Source organism: Camarhynchus parvulus, chromosome 12, assembly GCF_901933205.1.
Source record: "Camarhynchus parvulus chromosome 12, STF_HiC, whole genome shotgun sequence".
Taxonomy (NCBI): Eukaryota; Metazoa; Chordata; class Aves; order Passeriformes; family Thraupidae; genus Camarhynchus; species Camarhynchus parvulus.
This window is the reverse complement of record NC_044582.1, coordinates 11,049,976-11,075,718: the sequence shown is the minus strand read 5'-3', so window position 1 is coordinate 11,075,718 and position 25,743 is coordinate 11,049,976. Positions and strand designations below refer to the sequence as shown.

Sequence of the window (25,743 nt, the reverse complement as noted above, 5' to 3'; positions counted from 1 at the left end):
ACAAGCACAGCCTGAGGTGGAAATTAGAAGAACTGCACAACAAAGCGAGTTTGTGACAAGCTCAGAACCTGACTTTCACCCTGCAAATATCCTTGTTCCTTCTTAACTTCCAGGCCATCTTGAACCCCAACATCCTCAAGTTCATAAAACTGCAAGAGAACTTTGAACCAGCAAGCCAGTCTCCTCTCCAGTCAAACAGAGCCTACTTAACTCCAACAAGCAGTCATCTTTTCTTCAAAGGTTCACTTCAGAGGTATTTATACAGGAAGCTTCCAGATCTTAGCTGTAGTGAAAACTAATCTACAGCCACGTTACTGAAGGCATTCTTGCAACATTATAAGCTATTCCAATTCAATGCCACTGAAACACAGCAAATAATGCTTTAGTGTCTTTAGTTAAAGGCCACACAAATGCAAAAGGCTTGTGCACTCTTCCAAGTATCTATAAATTGATAGTGCAGCTCAGGTTGAGGCATGCTATTTTAAGGGCTCCATGTTGCACCCCCAGGGCACTTCAGTTTCCCAAATCACTGGCTCTCAAACTTTTCCCAGTGTACTCCTTCCTGCCTACAAGCAAGGATACGTTCTCACCTCCTCACTCTCTCCCATAAAAACAGTTGAGAACTGCTCCTTGGCAGCAGTTTCCACACCAGCATCCTGCAGGGGTTCCAGTCCTAAAACCTGACTTAAAGCATTCCCAGAAAGATGTAATTTGGGCAGAGGCAGCGCTGGGAAACATGACCACACTGAAAATATTCCTCTGTTCCCATTCTCTGCACTACCTGGAGCTGTAATGAGAAGTTTCAGTCTTCCTGGTCTTATCCTTCCACCAGCTATAACCTCTGCACCTCCCATATTCTGCTCCCAGAAGCAACTTTCTGTCCTACAGTGTGAGCAATACTGTCTTATGTGGGCTTCCTTATCCAAATATGACCATCAACATAATCCTCAAAAATTCTCTGCCACTTATTTTCATGATTCAAAGTCATGCAAAACCAAGAGGCCACATAATCTGATGCCAATGAACTAAAACTCCAAGCTGCATCCTCTTTTTTTCTTTTTTTTTTTTCTTTACTGAATCAGTAGCAGCAGGCATGTTCTGTTAAAAAGTTCGGTGGCAGGGTCTCACACGCCTTCCCTATCAACAAGCTGCATTTCAAACTGCTTGCTTTAAAGTCAAGAAAGAAAGAAAGAATCAGAAAGAACTTCAAACTGTTTTCCAGGTTGCTGGCACGGTCACTGAAAACATTTTGTCCTGTAAATCAGCAAGGCTGCAGAAGAAAACCCTGGTATGAGTTCTGTGAGGACAACAGGAATAGGCCTGAGTCACTAAATGAGCAGCTACCAAATCCAGACAATATCTTCTTGTCAATGTGTATGATTGCAATTGTAATCATGTTCTAAATATGAACACATCAAAAGCACCGTGACCTTTCTACTATGAAATTACTTTGAAATATTTTAGGGCATTTTGGTTTTAAAGCTAACTCACGTTCTGCCTCAAAAGGCTGCTTGTAAGTGAAAAAAAAAAACCCAAAAAACAAACCCTAGGCTTGTTTAGAACAGGATGAAAACAGAAAAGTTTCCTGCCTTGAAAACTAGATAGATCTGAGTGTTTGGGATACCTCCCCTTTGCTAAACTTAGCCCTTCTGTGACCCTCAGGGAGGAATGCAAGACCTGTCTACGTTATCAAGTTTATAAGAATTACACTTCAGCATAAACAACAGATCATTTCTGAACTTCACTCTAAAAGTCAAATTCCTGACCATTTCTCAATGCCACTCTTCTATGTTCCTCTCTCTCAGTCCCCCCTTTTTTCTTCATGTTTGGTGAATGTGAGACTATTAGATTCCTGACCACAAAAGAAATTACTTCTCCCGCTCACTAAAAGCTTGCCACTCAAACCGCTGACAAATCCTCCCACATTTTTCCACCTTTAAGTCTGAGTACATCAGTACACTTTGCTGAATATTTCCCATATTGCTCATTAAAATAATTGGGGTTTGTGCATGTCTGGCAGGAGGGAAATAAAACTCACCAAGAAATACTTTATTTCTCAAATATATTATTTAAAATATAGTTTGTTTGTTCTACTTGTTTCAGCATTTAAATTAGATTTAAGGATCAGAATGATACAGATTTACAATTTAAAGAACCATACTGATGCTCCTATAGGACTAGTGGCAACAGAAACTAGCATTAAGACTATTATTTGCTGAGGGTTTCTTTTTTTGGGCTACAGCTTTTCAAGTTCAGACTCATCAGCTGAAGTGAGGGAAAAATCTCTTTAGCTATTTTTGTTACAGGAAAATACTACTTCACCACTGGCTCGGGAGGGGGGAAGGGGGACGATGAACCAGAACCTCCTGATTTGTCCCATAGATCATCCTTCAAGACAAAGAGTATCTTTGCTAATTATAGAAAAAAAATTTAAACTAGGAGCAGTTGAAAAACTGTTTCTCAGCATGCTCAGCAGGCATTAGCTGCGATTTCAGCGGCTTAGCAAGTCCCACCCCTGTGTGAGCTCAGCAGGGAGGCCTGGAGCACTGCACATTCTCCCTGCTCAGCAGGGACAGGGGCTGCAGCTCGGCTGATTTGCTACAGGAATACTGGAAAATTGCCACCAATTCCTGTGGAAAAAAAACCAACCCTAACCAAGATCCCCCAAGCAACTTCAATAAGGAATTAAAAGGAAAAAGTGTGAAAAAAAATCTCAGCTCCCACAGTTTCAAAATGCTGAACTCTTGCTGCCTTATGGTCTGGGGCTTTTTCCATGATCACAACAAGCAAAAGGTTTAGGTTAAGCCAGGTTTATACAAACCCGTCTCTAACAATGCAAGTACAAACTCACTGTGCTAACTCTTGCCACAAGTTGGTCATGGGAGCCAAAGACTGGCTGTAGAATCTGTAACAGCTGTAATACCCATAGCTATTTTTCTTTTAATTTGGAAGAGGAAAAAAAACTAAACAGACAAGTAAAACACAACACAATTTTTATTTTAAAATCAAATAGCAGCTGAAGTTTCATAGGGGCAACTGAGACTTAACAGCTTACACACTATACACTTAAGCATGTCTTACATTTCAACTCAAGCACTGCTACTACATCTTGTACACATGAAGAACAGTTTGCTATTGCAATCTTTCTCATACACTGCACACAACACAGCATTTCATTGGCAAAATTTCAGAGTTACACACACAAGCAGCACCAGAGTAAAAACACAAATGTGCTTTTGTAATACAGCAATAATGTCATGAGAACAATGATTTTTGAATTTTCAAACCTCTGAACAGTCATTATGTTTGTTTTAATATTGCCAGAAGAGATAGAAACATTTTTATCTCATCACATCATTCAACACAAGTTTGTAAAAGTCTGATCATCCAAAATGGGAGAAAGCATAGACTGGACAGATTAACAAATTACATGTCTGGGACATCACACATTTAGTTCTCCCTTGCACACTCTGCACCTGGAACTTTGAATTAAAAATGTTGGTTTTTTTTTTCCTTCAAGGAACATTTGGAAAATTTAAACCCATGATTGCTTGTTGGGTTTTCTCCCTCCAGAAAAAAGAGCATAACTTTTGCATATTCTGAGATTCCAGTTCAATGCCATCCCTTTCCTGTGTTTTTTCAACTTTGACCTGTTAGTTTTAAAATAAAATCTTGCAGTAACTGAGGCTCTTTTTAAAAAGTGATTCAAATATACATGGGATTTCATCACCCCACCTTGCAGTAGGGAAATATCAGACAACATTAGCTAAGGAATATTACTTTCAGGTCACTTGGGATTTGACAGTAAAATGAAGAGCCAGGGCCTTGTCAAAGCGGTGCCAGTTATCCAACAGAATGTGAGGCAATGGACCAATTCCCATTATAACCTACAGAGAGACAGTAAACAACCTACAGAGAGACTGTAAACAAAGACTAAAGGGCCATGAAGATCACTTTTTGTATTTCATTAAAACAAGGAGCAGTTTTCATACTCACAAAATTCAGAGTTCAGTACTGGTGTCATGTCACTCCAGGTCAGGCAGCAGATGACACCTCCAGCCCCAAAGACTGACGTGTTTTAGGGGGTTAAAAGTTGCTCCCCCCACCTTGTGAGGCAATTTGTGTGCTACAGATCCTCAAATATAAAAGCTACTCAGAGTTTGGCATCTACCACATGATTGCTGCCAGTCAAGCGGATTTAGGGGCATATTTTAATCTCTCACATTATTCTGGTCCTGGAATTTTTTGCTTCAAGCTCACAGTAATTCTGAGTTGGGTCACTCAGGCCAGGGCAAGGGGCTCCCCATGATAGGTGTTAGTTTACAAAGATGGCAGTGTTTTCTAATGCTAATGTATTCCCATGCTGCATACCTCAACTAACAGTTTCATTGCTAACAAACGAACTGGAATATGCTGATAGCTCTAACTCGACAGCACAGTATCATACAGACAGGGGCCAGTGCCAAATGGTTAGTTAAGCAGATAAGAAAGGCACTCATTCTTCCTTTAAAAAAAAAAAAAAGGAAGCTATTGCAGTCAGGCAGACAGAGTGTGGATGGGAGCTGGCAGATTCCACAATACAGAGTCACGTCAAAAATGGCCTCCTGCAAACTGTTCCTTCAAGCATTTGAGTCAACCGAAAGGGAGGAATCTTTCCCATTATCCACAGGAGTTTTACCTCCCTATTCCACAGCAGAGCAACATTTCCTATACGTTTTGACCTAAAAGCATGTAAGAAGCTCAGAGAATAAACTGTACTCTGCAGCAGAGGAAAACTCTTCTCCCCACTTTCTGTTTGCAGTCCTAAAGTTGAGTTGGGACTTTATTTTGACAGTTCCCTGGTCTGTGAATGGAAAATCCCTCCTCAGCACTAGCAGGCTGGTGTCTGCTGCACACACCCACTGCACACAGCAGAAATTCCAGTCAATAAGGCAAGTGGGGCCCAGGCGCTGGGAGGGGAGGAAGGAGACATACAAACAATAAGAAAAGCATCTGGCTCTGTTACTGGCTGGAAAGGAGACTGGAGTTCAAAAAAGACACAACTGCAGCCTTCACTTCACAGGAAGATCATATCAATTCTTGCTGCCCTACTTTTCACACAGACCAAAATATGTGGAAAGGGTAACCTGGGGCTTCCAACCCACACTTGAATGCAATTCCATTAACTCAATAACAGCGATGAAACCCACCTTGGACATTTTTGTCCCACAGGACCACAATATATCCCTGCTCCTGCTTTAGGCCTGTGGAAACAGCCCAAAAAGTAAAGTCCTTTGCTGTACATGAGTGAGCCATCCCTCTACCACCACACTAATGGAGGCTGCTCTGCTGTCCTTCCCTGGAGATAGCAGCCAAGTCTAGTGAAGCTTTTCTCATAGCAACCAGAGCTCCAGAGCCAACAGCAGCTGCTGTCACTGCCTTCAACGCTTACCCACAGGATCCAGAGCACAGCAACACCCTCCTCCCTGCACCTCTACAGCAAAAAAAAACCCTGAATGCCGGCAACAAGATGACTTCCTGGGTCAACCACAAGAAGAAGAAAAAAAGAAATCCTAGTATTTCCTATATACAAGCGAAAAGAGGAATCTCTGATTATTGAAAAAAAATAAGAAATTCCTTTTTTGGATTTAGATTCCGGCAGCAACACCCAGCCAGGGTGGGGGCAACTGCCTGAAATCCATAATGTACCAGCACACCATCAGACACCAACATCAAGTTCTTCCCTCACCCAAAGAGAGAGATTCGCCCCGCCGTACCCCCAACGCTCTCATTACATCATGGCCCGAGCCCGCAGCAGCCCCAGGAGCCCTGCAGCACTCCGTGACCTCTCCAGCCCCGCAGAACACGCTCTGCCCCCCCAGCAGTGCAGCCAGGATCTCAGCTGGTGTCAGAGGAACACGAGGACACGGCCGGGAACGGGCTGCGAACCCCCCCTCGCTGCTACACCCATTTCCCCCGCTTGCACAGGGCCACACGCGGCCTCGCCTCTCTCCCTCCCCTGGGACGGCGAGACACTGCCCGGCGCCGCTCCCCACCCGGCCCGGCGGTGAACTCCGGTCACCGGCACCCAAGGACGAGCCGCCGGTCGACAGTGACCTTGCCGGTGCCGTCGGGGGTCGGAGCGGGGCCGGGGCGCGGGCAGCACGGCGGGGAACCCCCCCTGCGCCGGCCGCGGTGACGGGCGAGGAAATGCGGGAGGATCCGCGCTGCAGCCGGCGGCGCCGGGAGCGGGGGTTACGGAGGAAGGCGCCGCGCGGGCACCATGAGAAAGCAGAAAATGCAGGTCAAACACCGCCTCCACCGAGGCCTGGAGGGGCCGGCGGTTCGGGGCGGGCAGCCACAGCCCGGAGGCTGCCCCGAGCCGGACAACGACCCTCGCGGCCCCTCGGGACAATGCGAGGACACGGGGGCGCGGAGAAGGCCGGGCTGCAGCGGGGCTTCCCCGGCGCTCGCCTTCACCGACAAAGCCCCGCGGCCGCTCCAGCCCCAACTCCGGCCCTGGCACTGCACCGGCCGCCAGCGTCCCGAGCCCGCGCACCGCCGGGCCCGCCATGATGCCCGCACACCGCGCCGGACCGGGTCAGCTCGGGCCGGGCCTCCGGGGGCACGGCGGGGCGCTGCCGACCGGGCTGCCAAGGCAGCGCAGAGCAGAGGGTCAGGCCGCGGGCCGCGCAGGAGCCCCCGCGGCCGTCCGCCCAGCCGCCCGCCCCAGCGTTCCCTCCCGCCGCCGGGTACGGCCGGTTCCCGTCTACCCGCGCCTACCTGGCCGGCCCGTTCCCCGGGCCCCTGCGCGGCACCAGGCCCGGCTCGGCGCCACGGCGTGTCCCGGGCAGCCGGCGAGAGCGAGCGCTCAGCCGCGGCAGCGGCGGCCCCTCCCCGGCGGCAGCGGCGGCTTCTCCCCGGGCCGGGCGGAAACGGCACTGGGTACACGGGGATCCCCGGCGCCGGCGCCAGGGGCGCCCCGGGCACGCCCACCCCACTCCCCGTTGGCTGTCACGCCGCCGCGTCCCGCCCCGCCGGGGCGCCCGCCGCCGCCACAGCCCCGCCCTCCCGTCTTCGCCATTGGCGACCTCGCCTCGCGGCTCCGCCTTTGCCGCCGCTGCATTGGGTCCCACGCGTCCGCCCCGCCGCGCGCCCCACGGTCCCGGCGCCACATTGGCGCGCGGCGCTGCCACTCGGCGCGGGGAGCAGGGAGCGGCCGCCGTCAGCGTCGACGCGATGCGGAGCGGGCGGGCTGCGGCAGCGCCCGCCGGACGAGCCGCGCTACGTGCCGAGGGGCGGGGCCGGCGGGGCGCGATCGCTCGGCGCGGGGCGACTCCCGCGTCGGGACACGTGGCAGAACGAAGGGGCGGTGCGAGGGGCGGCTGGAGCTCTGGGCGGAGGGGGGCGCAGGGCGCCTGCGCGGCGGCGCGCGCGCGGGGCCTGCCGCGCGGCACGTCCGCGCGCGCGGGTCTGAGTGGGAGGGGGCTGGGCCAGGGGTCCCGTCACGGGGTCGCGGCGGAGCCGCCCGGGGCTCAGACCGCCACTGCTCGGGCCGGGCTGGCGGGGCTAGCGCTCTCACAGCTGACCGGTCGCCGTCCCAGGATCCCCGAACAAAGGCCGCGGGGCAGTGAGGCGGAGGGACGGCCCCTCCGCGGTAGGAGGGGCGGCCGAGCCGGGCAGGAGGGGCTCCGCCCGATTCCGGTGCCCGTGTACCGCGTCTGCGGCCGCTCGCAGTGAGCGATGCGTGCGGTCCGCAGCGCTGCAGGGCCGCGGGAGGAAGGGAGTGGAGCCCGTACGCGGAGGGAGCCGCGGGATCACGCCGGGGCTGCGCAGCCGCCGCCCCTCTCCCGGGTCGCTCGGCAGAGGCGGTGCTCGGGGGTTGCGGGCGGGCAGCCGCCCCGCCGCGACAGCCGGCCCGGCCCCGCCGCCCCCGCGGGAGGGCGGTGCGGTCGCTGCGGTGGGTCCCGCGGTGCGGCGAGGCGGGGACAGCCGGATCGGGTCACGGTGCGGAGATCCAGGCGTGCCGCAGGCTCTGCGCGGCGCTGGCGCGGCGCTCGGGCGCGTAGTGCAGCGCGGGCAGCAGGAAGGCGGAGAAGGCGGCCGCGTCCTGCGGTGTCCAGCCGTGCCGGTCCGCCAGGATGCCGGGGAGGCTCCGGGGAAAGAGCCGGGAGAGCCGCAGGAGCGCGCCTGGCAGAAACAGCGTGGGCGCAGCGCCTCAGTCACACCTGCACGGCTGAGGCTGCCGCGCCTCGCCTCAGAATTAACCCAAAGCATCCCGAAAGATCTTTGCCTTCTTCTTGGAATTATCTCTGTAAGCTCCACCTACGCTGCCCCTTGCAGGTTTGGCTCTCGGGTGCTTCTCAGGAACCACCTTTTCAAGCTAGTGTTTCAGACTCCCTGTTCCTGAGTGCTTTTCTTAGGTGAGAACGTGCCAAGAGTGCACAAAGTGTTCCCAAAATAACCATGCCAGAGCCATTGCTGCCTGTACCCTGTGCCTGCCCACAGGCACCCGGATGCATCATGCTATTTCAGTGTCAGAGCCTGCAAGACTCTTGTTGAATTTGTTACGTGGAGGCAGCTCTGTGGGGCCCAGCAGAGTGTATGACTGGGCGAGAAGCAACCCTCGTCCTGGGGAGTGCACGGTGTAAATACAGTGAGTCAAGTTAGGCATGTGTGGTCAGGCCTGGTTGGTTCACAGGGAGAGTGAATGTAGAACTAGTTTTGACTCATTTCTTTCGAGCACCATAGAAGACATAAATGTGAGCAAAGGATGTGGATGTGCAGGGAGATGCTTGTTAAATTCCAGCCTGGGACCAGTTCTAAGCACTGAATGAACTGTGGGTAGGCTGGTAAGCATGATAGCAGAGAAGGATGATAGGCCACATTGCAGAAGGGTGGAGTCATATGATGCCTTGTGGTCAAAGGGTTTCAAGACTCATGAGTCAAAGGGAAAGGAACTGGGAAGAATAAAACAGAAGAGATGTTGCAGTTGGGTCAGAAGACTAAATATAGCAGCCACATTGGAAAGATATGAGTGTCCTGTTCCTGGTCATCATCGTTCTCTGTCAGTGAATGGGTGAAGTGCAGCCTGTTACACACTCTTCAGCCTTCTTGGCATGGAGCTGTTTCCTGTCTGTATTTCCATTTTCTCCAGATCCAAAGGAGAAAGAATGGAAATGCTTTCCATTGCTATGACCATTTTCAGAATTTTGCATTCATCCCTGGAATGCTCATGGATTGCAAAGAGGGCAGGGCAGGGAGTGTTACTGCTCTTTATGAAATTTCCATTTATGTTCCATCCCTGCTTGTAGCCTGCATTGTGTGAGTAACTTTTGGAGGAGTTCAGCATGAGCTGAGTAGGAGTGTGTCAGAGATCTGCAGTGATTTTTAAAATAAACTTCCTTATGCCAGTTCTTACCTGGCCTGCTGAAAAATTTTGTTGACTTGTTCCATGAGAAAACAATTTGAGGAGGAATTCTTCCCAAGAGTTCAATAATACGAGCAACATGATCTAGTTGGAGGGAGAGAAGACATATTTAGATACAGACTGTGACACTTCTGTCAGTGAAATGAATAAAACTCAGCAGTCCTACCATCATCTCTGGAGAAGTATTTCCCAGGTTGAGGATCAAATAGACACTCTCCAGTTGCCATTTCAAAAGCCTAGAAATGGAGTAGCACTGTTAATTCACTAATTGTATTGGAGTTTTTCTTGCCACTAACTGATATTGCCCTCTTTATCACACAAAACTGATCCTAAAATGCGGAAATACACTGGCTTGATCTGTACCACAGTGAGACAACACCTTTAGCTCCATCAGGATGAAAAGCAGCATGTGCCAGATGCAGGCAAGCCTCTGAGCTAATCTTCATGGAGTGTGAATTGCCTTAGAGCTTAAACTAAATTAGGAGTGGGTTGTACCAGCAGCAGACTTTTGCCCTAAAATGAATGAGTGCCAACAGCCCCTTCTGCCTTCTCAGAAAGGAAGATTTCTTTACATGGATAGGTGGATGCCAAGGACATGCTGCCCTGGCCAGGTCAGGTCTGTCCCCTCCCCTGCAGGCAGTGTTGTCCCCAGTCCTACCAGGCAGGCTGTACTCCAGATATCTGCAGGGGTGCCGTAGTCTAATCCAAGGAGCACTTCCAGGGCCCGGTACGGCTGGGTCTGTATCTCCTTGGAAAAAGGCTTGTACTAAAACAGAAACAACTCCTTAAACCAGCAACACTGGTGGTCACAAGCTTCTTGTGCAGTGACAGGACATTGGGGACACAAATGAATGTGTGTTCTCAGCTCAGGGCACAGCCAGCACATTCCTGGCCCCACTGACACCAGTGGGAATCTACCTCCCACCATTTCACACTGAACATGGTTATACATTTCTAATTGTAGGGACTAACTGCAAGCTGGAGAAACATCCAAAACTGATAGTGGCTCTCAGGAAGACTGTGCACAGCTTGAGCTGAGTGGCAAACACAACACCCCCCAATATCAGCATCTCTGAAGTAGCTGTTCAGCTGTAAAGGGACAGACAGACACACAGTGTGGGATGGAAAGAAGCACACAGCATCCCACATTGTCATGGGATTGAGACTTGGAGCAGACTCACTGTCCAGCATGCGCTTCCTAGATCTGCAATTTTCACCTCTATGCTCATTAAATCAGATTCTTCCAACTGATTGCCAAGATCACCTCCTAGATGGAAAGGACAAAGAGAAATCAGGTCTTTCTGAACCAGCAGGTGCACACCACTTACCACAGGAGAGGTATGTCTGCCTTCCCTTAAAGTTTCTCGTCCTAAAAGCTCCTAAATACTTTTTATCATAAATCAAATGGCACCCCTCTTTTTTGAAGGAACACAAAAAAAGACCTGGTATCCAGTAAAAACATAAGAGAATGTTTGGGAGAACAGTAGCTTGGAGTGGAACAGTGTGACCATATGCTCCTGTCCTGCTGCAGGGTTCCTCTAGCACTAAGGTTAAATTACTGTGGGCCCAGAGGAGAGCACCAGTCAGAACCAAAACATCTGTAATTTCTCCTCAGCCTTCAGCAACCCTGGCTGTCACAGGCCTTGGATACAGCCTGCTTGGCAAGCAATGTGGAGGTTACGCTTCCATATGATTCCAGAAAAAGGTAATTCCTGGTTTAGTGTCTTACAGTGAGCTGTCAGCCTATGCTTAACGTTGTGCTTTTCTGCTTCAAGCAAAAGACTCGGTCACTAATTTAGCATTCCTGATTGCCCCAGAGTTTGAGAGACAAAACAACACTGTCATGGGAGAAATGCTCACAGGAGAACACAGTGCAAGGATAATATGAAAGGTCTCATTGCTGGGAGATGAGATAATCTCTCGTGAAATTCTCCGGCCCTACATCTTATTCAATATTCACACCATTCTGTGCACATAAATTATGTCTCAGGAGGCCTTGAAGATTAGCAGCACATACAAGTCTCCCACAAACCTCAGAAATGAGGGAAATAAAGAGCAGGAGTGTCATACAGCTTTCTGATCAAGCCTTTTTGTATGTAAACCTTTCAGCAGCTGAAAACATCAGACAGGTGGAACTGTCCTGTACCTAAAGTATTGAGAGTGAGCTCCGAGGTCCTGGTGGGGCTGTCAACAGATATCTGTGACCTGCAGTTGTCCTTCACACAAACCCACCTGCAGGACCACACTTCTGTAAGTGCCTTGAGCCCAGCCTGGTGTTTGTATTAAGCAGAGAAAGGAGAGGCCTTTCAGCAGCATAAACTGGCTATAATGTTTTATACTGGCTGTCATGTTTTGTACTGGCTGTTGTAGGAGATGTGAATCTTTCCTAAGGCATCTGTACCTGCTGCCTCTCATTTCTCTCCTGCCAATAAACACCTAAGTCTGATTTTTGTTAAAAAAGCCCTGGAGTGCTCACCTGCTCCCTTTAGCCTCCCTCCTGTTCCCTGGTCGCAGTGGAGTGTAGCCATGAGAAGCCTTTGGAGCCTTTTGCTGCACCCACAGAGCAGGATGTTCTCCGGTTTGATGTCTGCGTGGATGATGCGGCAGCACTTGTGCAGGAAGTGCAGCCCTGCCAGCACCTGGCCAAGGAGGCAGCACTGTCACACCAGCCCTGGCAGGGTCCCCACTGCCTCTCCTGACCCAGCTGTCTCCCCCCAGAGCAGGTGGGCACAGCGGGAGTGCAGGTCAGGGACAGTCTGGGCACTGATGGTAACTCCTGGCAATAAAAGGTTTCCTGTTGGGGTGGCCTATGGGAGCAGGCACAAGGGTTTCATCACCCCACACAACAGCAGAGCCCCAGGAGCAAGTGGAGGCCTGGACAGCCCAGTGAGGAAAGGGCTGTTTGGGGTGACACACAGCAAAAGGCAGTGTGACAATCCACAGATACCAGCACAAACGGGCAAGCCCAGGGAGGAGGGAGGGGGCTATGAGGAGGCTATTATGATTACAAAGCTGAACTTTCTCCTGAAAAACATTCTTGTTTGGATGACTGTTTCGTCCTGAGACCTCTGTGCCTTGCCACTGATTATAACCAGCCCCCAACTTCCATTTGAATGACAGTGACATGTAAAGGAACTGGTGTCAATGACAGGCATGGGAGGGTGTCCCATCATACAAGGAAAGAAGAAGACACAGGATAACACAGACAGGAGGGGGAGAGACCATGAGTGCAGAGAGAGGATTGCAGGGCCCTGCAGGAGAGCCATGTAGGGAAAGAACAGCTTGGGATGCAGCAGGGAGAGCCTGGCCTGTCATGGGGGAGAGATAAACAACACCTACCAGAAATGAACACTCATTATCAGAAATCAGTAACAGAGAAAAGGCTATGGGGAGGTTTAGGTTTGTTTTTTAACACTCTGGTCAGTCATAAAGGACTGGTAAATATTCTCTGTATTATCAAATTCTATTCTGGGATGAACACCAGCCCCAGGGAAATATCAGCCTTAAATGGTAACTGTGAAATGTGGGGAAAGATTTAAATAACTAAACTGGAATGAATCAGAAGTAAATACTGCCCCGGTGCTGATCTGAAGGGGGCAAACAGAACTGAGATTTTACAATTGGAGCAGATAATCAAGCAAAAGCCTGATTATGAAATGGAGCACAGAGGTAATACCACTACATTTTTGTGTAACTTACTCAGGTGTTAGTGGAGCTTCTTTAGACAAAGGAGAGGCTACTATAGAAAATAGGATGAAGGAGGAAGCAATTTTCTTTCTTAGTATCCCTAGAAGGGCACAGGAATCAGGGTAGCAAATCTTCATCTTGGCAAGTGTGCAGACTTCTGATGAATCTCAGCACAAGAGGCAACAAGTAATTTTAACTATTCTGAGGCCTCACTCAGGTTTCCCATTCCTTAAGCAGAGCCAGCCCTGAAGAAACTCATTTTTCACCATCTTTTAAATAGGCACAACATATCCTTACAGGGGATGAAGGAAAAGCTGGCTCTGCACGGGGAAACCTCAATGTGGAAAGAAAACCAGCTGACCAACTCAGCAATTTAGAAATTCATGTAAAGATGGGAGGGAGACCTTAAGCAGCCTTCAGTGGTACCATGTGGAAAGCTGCTGGAGCTGACAGTGTTACCCCCAGCTGGATGCCAAGGCAAATGCCAGCAGTCTGGCGTTACTGCCAGAGGGGACTTCTCTGGGCAGCAGGAGGGCAGAGATGGTTTGCCCACAAGAAATAGAACTATGGCAGGCTGTTTGTCCCCTGCAACTTCTCCAAGCAGCAGAGAACCCAATGATTACTGAGCTGATGGAACAGAAGTGCCAGCCCTGACTCCCTGGTGTACATCTGCAGGCTTTTGGCACTTTGTGGCCCTGACTCCTTCCCAAACCTGAGGAGGCTGCAGGCTTAGGCTGTAACACTCAAGTCCTTCCCCTTGGGAGGAAGAATGTGGCATGTTCTGCAGCCAACAGCCCCTTGGCACCCTTGCCTGATTGCAGCTGAGTTCTCACCTGCTGTAAAGACTTTTTCACAAAAGGCAAGGGCAGTCCCTGGGCTGTGTAGTTTCCCATCAGACATCGAATGGAAGGACCCAGCACCTCAAATACCAGGCAAGCATGTGGGAAAGAGTTAGGGATTCACTAACAGGGAAAGGTGTTACCACCACCTCTTTGCCTTTCACCAAAGCAACCAAATACCTCCTAATTCAGCCTTTCCCCTCCAGCCATGCCCATGTGCCCTGGTCCAGCTGCAGCCCTGCTCCATCTCCTCAAGGCAGCACAGCACTCAGGTTTACACCATCCTGTGGCTCTCCAAGGCAAGCCCAGGCTTTGCAGGCCCAGAAAAACACTCTCCACAGAAGGATATGGAAACCATTCTCTCCAATCATTCTGAAGTCGTCTAACAAACAGATGATGTTTTCTCCTGCCAGGTCCTTTTTCTTCATGCAGCTTACCTGAGGGGGAGGATTCCAAGAAAGCTGCAATCAGAGACATATATGTGCACAAAGACACTTTGCACCTGTTTTATCCTGCCTGACAGACTTTCTCTTCTGGCACTTTGTGACAAATCCCATGAAAACAACATCAGAAAAACCAGGAATGAGTTTCTGCATGTTTTGTCTTGCTCTTGACCAGGTGGGACCATCACATTCACAGTGTTAAAACAACTCACACCAATCCTGCTGATAGTATTTAGCACATTTCCTGCTGCTTATTCTCTCCAGGCAGACCCAGAAAGGTCTCCTGCTTGTGCTGGAAGGGGATTCCCCCAAGAAGACAGCTCCCTGCTCCCAGCATCAGTGGCTGTCCATTTCCTCTGCCTCACACCAGCCCTTTGGCAATTTCCCTCAAGGGGTTGCAGAGAGGCAGAGACATTGTGGCTGTCCTTGGCCACTCAAATGCTACTTGTCTTATCAGGGTAGAGAGCAGCTTCCACATCTGGAAGAACCCAGTGAAGGGGGCTTCTTTGTGCTGGAAAAGGGTTGGCTGTGGGCAAGTGATCTATAGGATATGGGGGGGGTAGTGGAGGAGGTGAACACATCTTTGTATTAGAGCCAGGGCTCTTCAAACCCAGCGTGTAGTAGGTCCAAGAACAAAGCAGAGATGGTTCTTCACACAGCACATGGGTGACTGGGGACAGTTCTTCTTACAGGGGCTGTGGTTACTGAATCTCACAGGGGCTTGCAAGGGTTCAAGGTGAATCCATTGAGAATTCCTGCCCACATAAACATCATCCTTGGCCCGAGAAATCTGCAGCTAGAAACTGCAACAGGCCAGGGGAGCATTCAGTGGGAGCAGCACCGTGTGCTCAGCTTGTCCTGACACCCACCTGAACATGTGCTGGTGGCCCAGGGTACTGTGCTGAGTGAACCTCCAGGCACAGGTGCTACAGCACCCCCAGCACCACACACCTGTGTCACAAGGAGCACGAGGGGCTTGCTCTCCCAGAACACTTATCCTGGTACAGCAATTCATGCTGTTTTTTCTCTCTTCATGGCCACAACTGCGAGAGTTTTGGTTTGGTTCATTTTGCAGAGGCCAGATCCACCTGCACCAGTGCCAGAAGGTTTGTTCTGCCACAACAGAAATGAGCAGCCCTGGAAGCAGAGAGCAGATCATCTCTTCTGGCAGCTCTGCAGGCACTAAGCCCCATTGCTGGTGGGAACAAGCCTCGGGAAACAGCTGTGTGCTGCTGAATGGGCAGGCATGTCTCTCAGAATTAATAATAAATCAGGGGTAAGGCTCACTCTCTACACAGGGTTGTGCTGATGCATGGAAAAGCGGCCCTCTGATTACATTAAATTAGTGCCACTTGGTACTTCCTCTTGCATCACTGCATCTGGCTCATCTTTTAGATAGGGCCTACAGATTTACAGGTGTTAACTAAACCTTTCTCAAACCTGTTGGAGAAAGGCCACAGAGTAATTTAAAACGCAGAATTTAATAGCTTTTACTCATCTGAAGCTGATGTAACTTTGTATTTGACCAAACTTGAAGAATTGTAACCACAAGCCTTCAAGAACTAGCAGTTCAAGCCAACTTCAAAGGCAACTTGCTACAACCCAGATACAGGCACCTAATTATCACCTCTATTAGCAGAGGCCAGAAGAAGCTTTTTGACTTCAGATGTTTATGATGTTTTGGTGCATCGTATCTTTTTCTATTGCAGATATTTCCTTTTACTTCAGTATCAGTGTTGTGATACAGCAATGTCCTCTGAGTGATGTTCCTCTGTGAATGATACAGGTACAGAAGACATGCTCCCATCTCCTGCTTAAGAGCATTACCACCTTCTTCTGTTGATTATCCATCTTATCATTCTGCAGATTCCTCCTTTTTGCTGGATTTCAGCCTCAGCTAAAAGAAATGGGCTGACAGGGCAAGTGGGACACATCCCAGTATGATGCAGGAAGGAGAAAATTCCTGTTTCAGAGGCCAGTGATTTCTATTAATTCCCCAGCTTTTGTGGTTTTTTTTTTTTCCCTATTCCCCACCTAGCTCCTTGGACTGAGACCTGCAGGCAGAGGGGATGATGAGGCTGATACTCAAACCTGAACTCAGTGGCCACCCGCTGGAGCAAAGCACAGACCCACAGAATACACTTACACAGCGGAGGAAAGCAACCTCATCCTGGGCACTCTCAGCAAAGCCTTCCCTGCTTTTCAGAACCTTCACAGCTACCTGCTTCTTCCTCCTGGGAAATGAACCACAGCTGTCATCCAGTCAGTGGCCCTGACCAGCAGCACTTCCCTTCCTGCCAGTCAGCCAGCCCTGGGCCCCTCAGGGAAGGTGCTGCCCTTCTGCAGGCACCCTTGGCCTTGGTTTGCAGCATGCCAGGCCCATGGGCATCCCTCACTCTGGCATCTGGCAGCACAACTGCCCCAGGGACCAGCAAGGGACTGGAGAGAAAAAGAACATGGATACTGCAGGGTCTAAACAAGAAAAGAAAATGTAGAGCAAGGGCTGATCCCATCTCACTTACATTTTTTGATTTCTGGGAACCAGCTCTGCTCCTTGCACCCCACTGATCTTGTTGTCAGGTTTTCCCTGTGCTCAGGGATTCCTGGCATGTTCCCAGACTGTGCTCTGCTGTTTCTGCAAGAGGGGCCAGCCCCGCCCAGGACATCAGCCACTCCTTCCCACCTCTCTGGATGGCACTCAGCCCCAGCCCCGCCCAGGACATCAGCCACCCTTTCCCACCTCTCTGGATGGCACTCAGCCCCTCACCTCATGTCCTGGCACAGCCAGACAGTGGCAAAAGTGCCACATCCCAGCTTGTGCAGCACCTGGTATTGTGTGTTGAACACCTCTCCCTCCTGCATGGGATAGTGGCCTCCTGTGGAAAACCATCACCAAGAGATATTAATGACATCTCTAAATGCTCTTAGACTGAAGGAGCAGCTGAGGACAGCCTGACAGGTCCCAGTGGCCTCCTCTAGCCTGGGAAGAGCTTGGCATGATCTCATCTCTGGAGCCTCATGGCCAAGGACTGACCTGTGTGCTGGGCTGATGGCATCTCCTGCTGCACCTGCTCCTCCATGGCCCTGGAGCAAGGCAGGTCCTGGCACAAGGGGATGGATGCACTGGGACACCAAGCTGTGGGACATGGCCAGTGTGAGCTTCAGCACTTTATTCCTTTCAAGAAAGCTGCAGGGTGGCCATACCTCCGCTGTGCCCTCACCCCTTTCCTTCCCATTCCCTTCAGCAGCTCTCGCAGTCAGGCTGTTACAAACACTTTTGGCACTTCAGGGAGACAAGGGATTATTTTAAGAGTTCAGAAGAGGAAAGCTGGCAGGCTGGTCCCAGGCCAGGGCCAGGTGGGAGTCTCAGGTTTCCTAGTGTGTATTTTCAGGGGCTTAGCGGGGTCTGTGGGATCCCCTCCCACAGCCAGGGAAAGCACCCCCTCCCTACCCCCATCCTGGCTGAGGAGGGAATTTGGGCTTTGGCTGGCAGGAGAAGGCTCCTGCTCCAGAGGGGTGTGAAACAGGACTTGCATTCTAAACACTACAGGGCTGCTCCTCTGCCCTCTGTCCAGCCCTGGGGCTGGAGCACGGGTTTGTCACTGACCACCCTGTGACATCCCAGCAAGGCCACAGGACATCCTGGCAAGGGGCTGCTCCTGGGATTTGTTACTATGACAGTCCAAAGCATAAACACCAAGACAACACAGACTGATCCAACTGCTGTCCCCCAGTGCTGCAGCACTGAGGTAGGACTGGATTCAGTACTGGTCACCTGAAATAGCAGCCCAGAGCCCTTGTTACTAATGAAATACAGATTTAAGCCACAGTAGCTGGGGCACTTGCAACCCGGCCTTTCATAATTTGGAAATGTCACTTGCTGTACAGCTGAAGCTTCAGGCTAACACACACTGTCAGAGCTCGAGACAGGTGAGAGTAATGCCCATGGAGCATTAGCACAGGTAGAAATATTGAACTTTAAATACTCCAAATCAGGTTGCTAAAGCTAAGAACTCATCTGAACCAGAAGATTTTCAGAAATAGTTATAGAGGGCTAGCAGTGCTGGTGGCAGGGAGTTGTTCTGGAGCTGTAACATCTTCCAGCTGCTGAGACAGAGCACCTGTTTTGACTCAATGTTTTGACTTTTCAAAACATTGAAGTTTCTTTCCATGTGCTGATGTTCCTCTCCCAGCACAGCAGCCAGAGGCACAGCCTGCCTTTGGGCACCCAGCAAGGGTTACTCTGTTTACTCATGCCTGCACAGAAGTCTGAAAGGAGCTCAAAATGCCTCCCCCTCCTCACATTTCTACACCTCTAACCCTTGCATTTATGCTGTTCAGAATGAGTCTGTCTATAAACCCCCTGGATGCTGCATGTCTGCATGGCCACTCTCTACAGTAAATGCTCCCTGACATCTCACCTATGAAACAGAACTGAAATCAAAATTTTCCTTATTTGTGCACAGACTGAGCTGATCAGAACCCTCACACACTCCTGCACCACCAGCATCTGCCTGAGTCTTCTTCACTCACATCATGAGGACAGCAGGGCCTGAGCTGAGAGCAAGCAAGCTTTAATCATGCAGCTTACCATTCACCTGCCAAAGGAGAACTCATGGGTGTGTGGAGATGGGAGTTCAACAGCTTCTTCCCTTGGTGGAGTGTTCTGGTGACAGGAGACTTCAGTCAGAAAATAGGACCCAGAGGCAGACCCAAAGTGTAAGACTCAGCCCTAGGGCAGATGGAGCCTTTGGGCAGTTCAGGCCCTGGTGGCCTTGCTGTTGCAGAGGCAAGCCAAGTCTGTCCTCAGGCATGCAAGATTTACCTCCATCCACCCTCTCTGGATGGAAGCACTGGCAAAAAAATGAAGAGTGTTGCTATGCAACTTGGTACAGGAAAGTGAAATGCACTTTTTCTAAGCTTTGTGATAAAGGACAATTGGTGCTTTTAATCCGTCATTTCTTGACACTTTCACATTAAATGCAACTTATTTTGCTTTTGTCATTCCAACTATTTTGTGCAGAACCCACTGAATTGCTGCAGGCCTGGACTAGCTCAGAGGACTTCAGCCCAAGAACTGCTCCTGCCTGGTTTGTGAGAGCCATGGGCAAGGAGAGATGCTTCACATCTGGCCTGGACTCCTCCACCCAACCTGCACAGAACAGTGTACAGACCTGCCCAACACCAGTCATGCCTTATGACACCTGGACCTTTGGAGTGGCAGAACTCACCAGAGCAATACACACTTTCAGCTCCTGCACCACCACAGACCTACAAGCCCTGGCTAAGCACAGCATCCCTGCAAGTCACAGCATGCAGCACACAACCAGCCCCAGCAGGGCTCTGAGCCCCAGGGCCCAGCATAGACTCACCCTGCAGCAGCTCACGGGTAGGACACGCCATTCCCTTTGTCATCTGGCTCGCTCTGGAGCTCTCCAAAGTGAGATACCAGCTGGTCCTGCTCTGATTTTAGTCTGCACTGCCCCAGGAGGGATGGCCTTGAGCCCACCAAACTTCTGCATCGCTGGATGGACATGGTGAGGAGTGGGGCAGGGTATCAGATCACAACACCACTTCTGGGAACAACCTTGGCTTTGGGAGAGCAGGAGACCTCAGACAGCTGCGGTGGATTCACTTTACTGCTGGCCTCTCCCTGCCTCCCTGGCAGCAGGCCTGTCAGCCTGCAGATTCACAGTCTCCACAGCAACTATTTATAGCGGGAAATTCACAGCTCTACCGAGATGGAAACAGAGAAATCCTCCCCCTCTGCTCTGCCAGAAACCGTGGGGCTGCCTGACTCTGCCCCCTGCTCCCAGCAGTGTGTCACCAGGACATGCTCTGCGGCACCATCTTCTGCCTGGCAGAGCCATCCCTGCTCCCAGACCAGCCCGTGTGCCACACTGCCAGACCTGAGGAACCTCAGCCTCTCCAGCAGTGCCTGCAGAGTCAACACCATCACAGCATGGTGCTGGTGGCCACAGAGCCCCTGCTTCCCCTGTTCCTGTCTCTTGGAGAGCAAGCACAGCAGTATCCTCCCCACAGCCCTGGGGGGACACGAGCATCCCAGCACCACACAACACAGGGGAGGAAAAGGCCACACACAGTAAGAATCACATTTTTTTTCCCTCACTGCCACAAGCTGCAGCCTCACAGCGGCGCTGGGCACGGCCTGGCCTCCCCCTCACGGGGGCCCTGGGCTCGCACAGCTCGGGTTTCCTGGCTGAGGCTGTGGAGAGCAGGCCCCAGCCCTGCAGCAAAGGGTTAACCCTGCCTGCAGTAGCTCTGCTGCAGCTCCAGGCTGCCAAACCCAGGCCAGGGCCTCCCAGAGTGGTTCTCCCCCTGCCTGTGCCCCTCTGCTCTCACCTGCCTTCCCTGCACTAAAAATACAGAGGGAGGGGGCAGAGGCTGCGCCAGGCCGGGCGCTGAGGCCTGTGGGGCAGCAGGCAGGGGACAAGTGGCTTGTGACCCCTTAAAAGGCAACAAGGAAACACAGAGTACAGAGAGCAGGGACTAAAAGAGGGGGAGAAGCAGACTGTACAAAACTCTGCTAGTAAAGGAAGGGGAGGCAAGAAAAGAGGACAGATGGGCCAGGAGCCAGACTGCTGTCTGGGAAGAACTGTGAAATTCATTTAAGAATTAAGTTGTTTTGGTAAATCAGGAGCACCAGTTTCTGCCTCATGCTGGTGGACAACAGTGACCAACAGTGACAACAATGAAGGTTCAGCAACCCTTACCCACAGTGAGAGACCACAGCCAGGGCACCATGCGGCCCCAGGGCCAGCCCAAGACTGTGGAGGGAGGCTGCCAACTCCTGTGGGCAGGAATGGTATTTGAGCTCTGGAAACTGCAGAGGGATGCAGGTGGAAGGTGGCACAAGGTTATCTTGAAGAAACACAGCCTAGGGAGGAGGGAAAAGCCTCACTCCTTACACAGCTTCTGGGTCCTGGTGCTTCAGAGTACGGTTTCAACTTAGGAAGAAAAAGAGGCAACTACATTCTGTGTAATTGCATCATCATGCAATACCAGCATGACACAGAGGTTGTATATTAAAATTTATTGAATTATTGTGTAAGAATTCTCTTTATTAAAATCATTTTGACTCTAAACTGATTATTTACAGACAAAACCTCTTATATCACCAATAGATTCCTACATCTCAGAACAGTATCTACAAACAGTTATTACACTATGTAACAAAATTCAGATTTTTTTTTCAAGCTTTTTATATTAATTATTAATTCAAACTTGAGAAAGACAGTACCTTGGGTGCTCTGAGCAGAACCTAAGGTGTGGCAGGGCATAAATGCAGGTCAGGCCATACCATAACAGACAGACAGACACGAAGTCACAAGGCTGGGACAGAGCAGAGTCACCACGACACAGACCAGGAAAAAGACTACAAGAGCAAATGCCTTGGGTGTTCTGGAAACCAAAATAACCATCCCCACAAGAAAGGCACACATTAAAAAAAAAAGGAGAAAAAAATAGAAATAAACAACAACAACAACAAAAAAGCATCTTGCTGCAACCAGGGCACGCCCTGAAAAAGATGGCATTTCACCAAGGCAGCAGCATCCAAGAGCCCTCTATTTTCATTTAAAAAAATCAGCCACCATTTCTACCAAAATAAAAAAGCTTTCAGGTACAGCCTAAATTTGCCACCAGACAGATGAAAGGAGGAGCTCTCACATCTACATCACGTGGGCACCAGCTGTGCTTCATCGAGCCAAAGGGAGAGACATTCAAATACACTAACAGAGGTTTATCTTAACACTGATCAGTTCTCAGCCTTTCACCCAGACCATGGCAAAAGCAAGTCCCTCCTTCTGACCACAGCACTAAATAAAGCTGTGTGCCTGCCACTGGGGAACCTCGAGGTCCTGGGAGTCCCACTGGAGCAGTGACATCCCTGTGTCCCACAGCAGACTGCGGTAGCAGGGCTCTCTCTGCTGGTGCCCACTGAACTTGCTACCTGTGAGCAAACAGGAACATCCAGACAGGATTCTCTGTCCTTGACAAGGAATGTCCGGTCGGTTGTGGAATCAGGCAGAGACTGGAAAGAACTTGGAAGGATCACGAGGAATAAATAAATAAGTTTTTCCCTGCAATAGGGGATTTCATAATAAAACCTGTTTTGTGCAAATTTAAATGCAACAGAACCCTGCCACAGAAACGGATTTTGCCACAGGAGAGGAGCACGGACGGAGATAAGAGGGGCCACGCCTAAACACCCAAGCTGATCCCAGTGAGGACCTTCAGTGTGTGTCCCCAGGGAGCAGGATGCTGGTATCTACAACGCTGAGGACAGATGGATGGGAGGAGGAGGGCACTACCAGCTGTCCACCTTCACTGCACCTGCACTGGGCAGTGTGTCCTGCCCAGCCATGCAAGGACAAGCTGAACATGTTAAGTCAGTCAAACACCTATGTTTAGCTCTATTTTTACATCTCGATCATCAGTCTAATAAAAGTAGACTTTCACAGATACACTTGGAGAAAGGAGATGATTTCCAATATCCAGGAACACAGAAGCAGGGAGAATGTGGATACCAGTGGGAGGTGGAATGAGAATTAAGCCTCAAGCCACTCTGTTTTGGGAAAGTGCAGAGATAATTCTGCAAAAATGGGGGCACACACTGACAGTCTGTAGAGCCAGAAATCCAGCAGAGTGTCTGTGGCTTCTGGCAGACGCTGAGCAAGTTGGAGAGGCCACAAACCAGGCCTTGTTTCCTAGGGTAGAAAGTCCGTCCAACAACACACAAGGGGACAATGCTACCCCACCACTATACCTGCACCTGCCTCAAACCAAGGAATCTCCTCCTGCAGTCCCTAAAGGAATGGGCTTTACTAACCTGCATTGTATTGGCTTTTTCCCACCCAGCAGTCCTTTCCTCTACTCAGCTTTTTGGGGTGACCAATTCAATCAGATCTAGTCAAGACAAAGGTTTCAGAGATGCTAAGTTCCCATGAGTTTTGTGGAAATGGATGGTCAGGCAGGAGTGAGACCCTAACTGGTCCTCACCTGGGGAAAGAGGCAAACTCTGCAACCCCATTTCTGCCTGGCAGCAGCCAGACAGCCACCCTGCTGCTCTGTACAGCAGGATAGGAGCAGAAGGTTGCACAGGGATGCTCATATTCTGGGCACACCATGTACCTGGGAACACTGCTATACTGCTGAGAGAGGGTCACAGAAGAAGAACAGCGGCCAGCAATAGCCTGCTCCAAGAACAATTCTGCAACTGCACAGCACTCGCACAAAGCCACAGGGCTGATGGAGCAGGCCTGGAATTACTGCTATTTGCAATGTAAAGAGAGGTAGGGATGTGATCCTGCTCTGTTCTAGCTCTACTCCCTCCTGGCCCACACAATCACCACCTCAGAGTAGTGGCAGAGGAGTCAGACCTGTCTACCTGCCCCAGGCACACAGGACATCAGTGTGGAATTAGCAGCTGGGGGGGGCAGGGGTGGGTGAGCAGGAGAGAGAACAAGTAAATCACCCTTATAAATTAGCTCCTAGAAGGGCAGAGGACTGTTCACAAAGTGGAGGAACTAAGGAGGGAGCAGTGAGGAGCTGCCCAGTGACAGCTGCCAACTAACTGTGCTTGTGCCTGCTCCAGCCCTCCTCCATGCACAAATCACTCCTTTTTGCAGGACACCCGACCCTCCTTGGGAACATCATGGTTGTGCTTGACAGCTCCTTTGAGTTCACAGATCACCAAATAACCCTTCTATGTGGCACAAGAGGAGAGTTTGAGCAGTGGAGCTGAGAGTTAGGTGTAAGGCAAGCCTAAGAGAAGAGCACAAGGAGAGCCTGGGACTGAGCTGTGGGGAAAGGCAAGCTGCTGGTACGACAACGGAGACACCTACAAGTTATCCCTGCAGACAAAGCAGTGGAGAAAACTGCTCCAGTGCTGACAGACGTTTGTCAGTAGAAGTGCACAGAGATACTTCTCCAAGAAAAGCTTTGTCTCAAAGCCACAAAGTTAAACATTCTCCTTTAGCATTTAAATACATTAACTTTGAGGGTATTTACAAGTCCAGTTGAGAGCAGCAGAACAGCTGGACACTGGAGGAAGGGGGAGTGGCACAAGGCATTTGTTGTGCTTTTCCAAAGAGCAGGGCAACCTCTGACCACAAGGAACCAGGAAGACAGATCCGAGCTGAGTCAGTGGAGACCGAAGTGAGCCAGGTAGTGACTCTCACACACTGAATTTGTCCTGAGGGAAAGGGTGAGGGGTGCTGTTCATTTACAGTGGGCCCTATGGCAAACACCCATGCTGGTGAGCACATTGCAGCCAAGCAGATGCCACACATGAGCTGTCAGAGACCAGAGCACTGGGGAACAAGAGACCTTCACCATTGGACATTCTCCTTTCCACATCCAACATCTGGGACCAGCAGGGACATTGCTGCAAGGAGTTTCTCAGGAGTGCCTGCCAGCTGGAAACAGAGGTTAGCACAGCAATCAACCCAAGAAAAGCTTCCTGATCCCCAAGGAAGTGAGTGGTTGCAGCAGGGAGTGTTCCAGCACTGGAAAGGGCATCCATGCAAGGCTGCGGACTCCACAGACAGTGCTCGGTGTTGTCACCTGGCTCTTCAATAACATGGTTTGCAAACTTGGCACATTCACATCTGTAGGAAGGACCTGCGTGGTCCCTCAGCAGTCTGCCAGGGAAAAACCAGAGTTTGTCCTTTTTTTTTTGTTTCATTTTGCTTTAAAAAAAAAAAAACCTGTAAAAAAATATTCTCTGAGATGCAAGGACGCTTGTACTTTGTATTGCCTTGGCCATCCCCTTGCTCACGTCACCCGCAGGTTCCTCGGAGAGTCTGGTTCCAATGGCAGCAGGACACCCTGTTTATCAACTGGGATGAGCACTGTCCCCATTCAGCCAGGGGAGAGCAGTCTGTCTGTGCCTGTCACAAATCTGTGACTTTATTCTCCACAGCTGCTGCAATCTGTTGCAGTCTATATCCAAGCTGCATCTTCTGTGCCGTTGGGTCTTCTTCCAAGGCAGTAATGATCTGCAACCAGACAGAGCTCACTGGCAGCCTTTCTCCAGCACACAACACCCAACCAGCTGAACACCATGCATTATGGAGAACCTCAAGCTGAAATTCAGCATGCTCTAGTCTAGAGTGGGTATGCAGTAATTAATCTCAAATTAACCGCAGAAGAAGGATTCTAGATTCATTGTACTAACTTACAGACTTCACACGGCAAAAAAAAAAATTCTAAACTTCTCACCTGAAAATTATGTCTTTAGTAAATTAATCTGAACTAACTGCATTTTTTCTTTAAGTAAGAATACTTAGATATTGGAGTAAAAATAAGGAAGCATATATGAAATCCCAAGAAGCTCCAAGTT

General features: G+C 50.3%; 3 protein-coding genes across 7 annotated transcripts in view; all 3 read right to left on the bottom strand.

Moving 5' to 3' along the window:
- The window catches only part of SETD5 (SET domain containing 5), a 65,509-nt gene extending 58,574 nt beyond the window's left edge, over nucleotides 1-6,935 (bottom strand). Inside the window, exon 1 of one of the 2 annotated variants that reach the window (XM_030956427.1) lies at nucleotides 6,763-6,935. The gene's annotated coding sequence lies outside the window, so the exon portion shown is untranslated. The remainder of the gene's footprint in view (nucleotides 1-6,762) is intronic. The other variant, XM_030956426.1, reaches the window with a different exon arrangement.
- A 967-nt stretch (nucleotides 6,936-7,902) lies between these two features.
- Nucleotides 7,903-20,368, bottom strand: LOC115908295 (SRSF protein kinase 3-like). Its single transcript, XM_030956780.1, has 13 exons — nucleotides 19,751-20,368; nucleotides 18,970-19,044; nucleotides 17,413-17,514; nucleotides 17,146-17,254; nucleotides 16,525-16,612; nucleotides 14,285-14,372; nucleotides 13,930-14,036; nucleotides 11,886-12,048; nucleotides 10,591-10,676; nucleotides 10,068-10,175; nucleotides 9,576-9,645; nucleotides 9,401-9,493; nucleotides 7,903-8,169 (listed from the first exon to the last, which is right to left on the bottom strand). The coding sequence occupies exons 3-13, from the start codon at nucleotides 17,456-17,458 to the stop codon at nucleotides 7,982-7,984; spliced, it is 1,146 nt and encodes a 381-aa protein (XP_030812640.1). The 5' UTR covers nucleotides 17,459-17,514; nucleotides 18,970-19,044; nucleotides 19,751-20,368; the 3' UTR covers nucleotides 7,903-7,981.
- A 4,710-nt stretch (nucleotides 20,369-25,078) lies between these two features.
- Nucleotides 25,079-25,743, bottom strand: part of PLXNB1 (plexin B1) — a 73,626-nt gene continuing 72,961 nt past the window's right edge. For all 4 annotated transcript variants that reach the window (XM_030956508.1, XM_030956509.1, XM_030956512.1 and 1 more), the window contains one exon: nucleotides 25,079-25,399. In XM_030956508.1, coding sequence (XP_030812368.1) covers nucleotides 25,295-25,399 — 105 coding nt within the window. In that variant the 3' untranslated portion in view covers nucleotides 25,079-25,294. The remainder of the gene's footprint in view (nucleotides 25,400-25,743) is intronic.

What these genes read in the sequence shown, in the direction of transcription:
- LOC115908295 (XM_030956780.1), bottom strand. Translation starts at nt 17,458, where the DNA reads ATGGAGGAGCAGGTGCAGCAGGAGATGCCATCAGCCCAGCACACAG. An exon ending in ATACTTCTCCAGAGATGATG is followed by an intron (nt 9,494 to 9,575) that starts GTAGGACTGCTG and finishes CCCTCCAACTAG; the next exon opens with ATCATGTTGCTCGTATTATT. An exon ending in AAAATTTTTCAGCAGGCCAG is followed by an intron (nt 8,170 to 9,400) that starts GTAAGAACTGGC and finishes TGTTTCTGCCAG; the next exon opens with GCGCGCTCCTGCGGCTCTCC.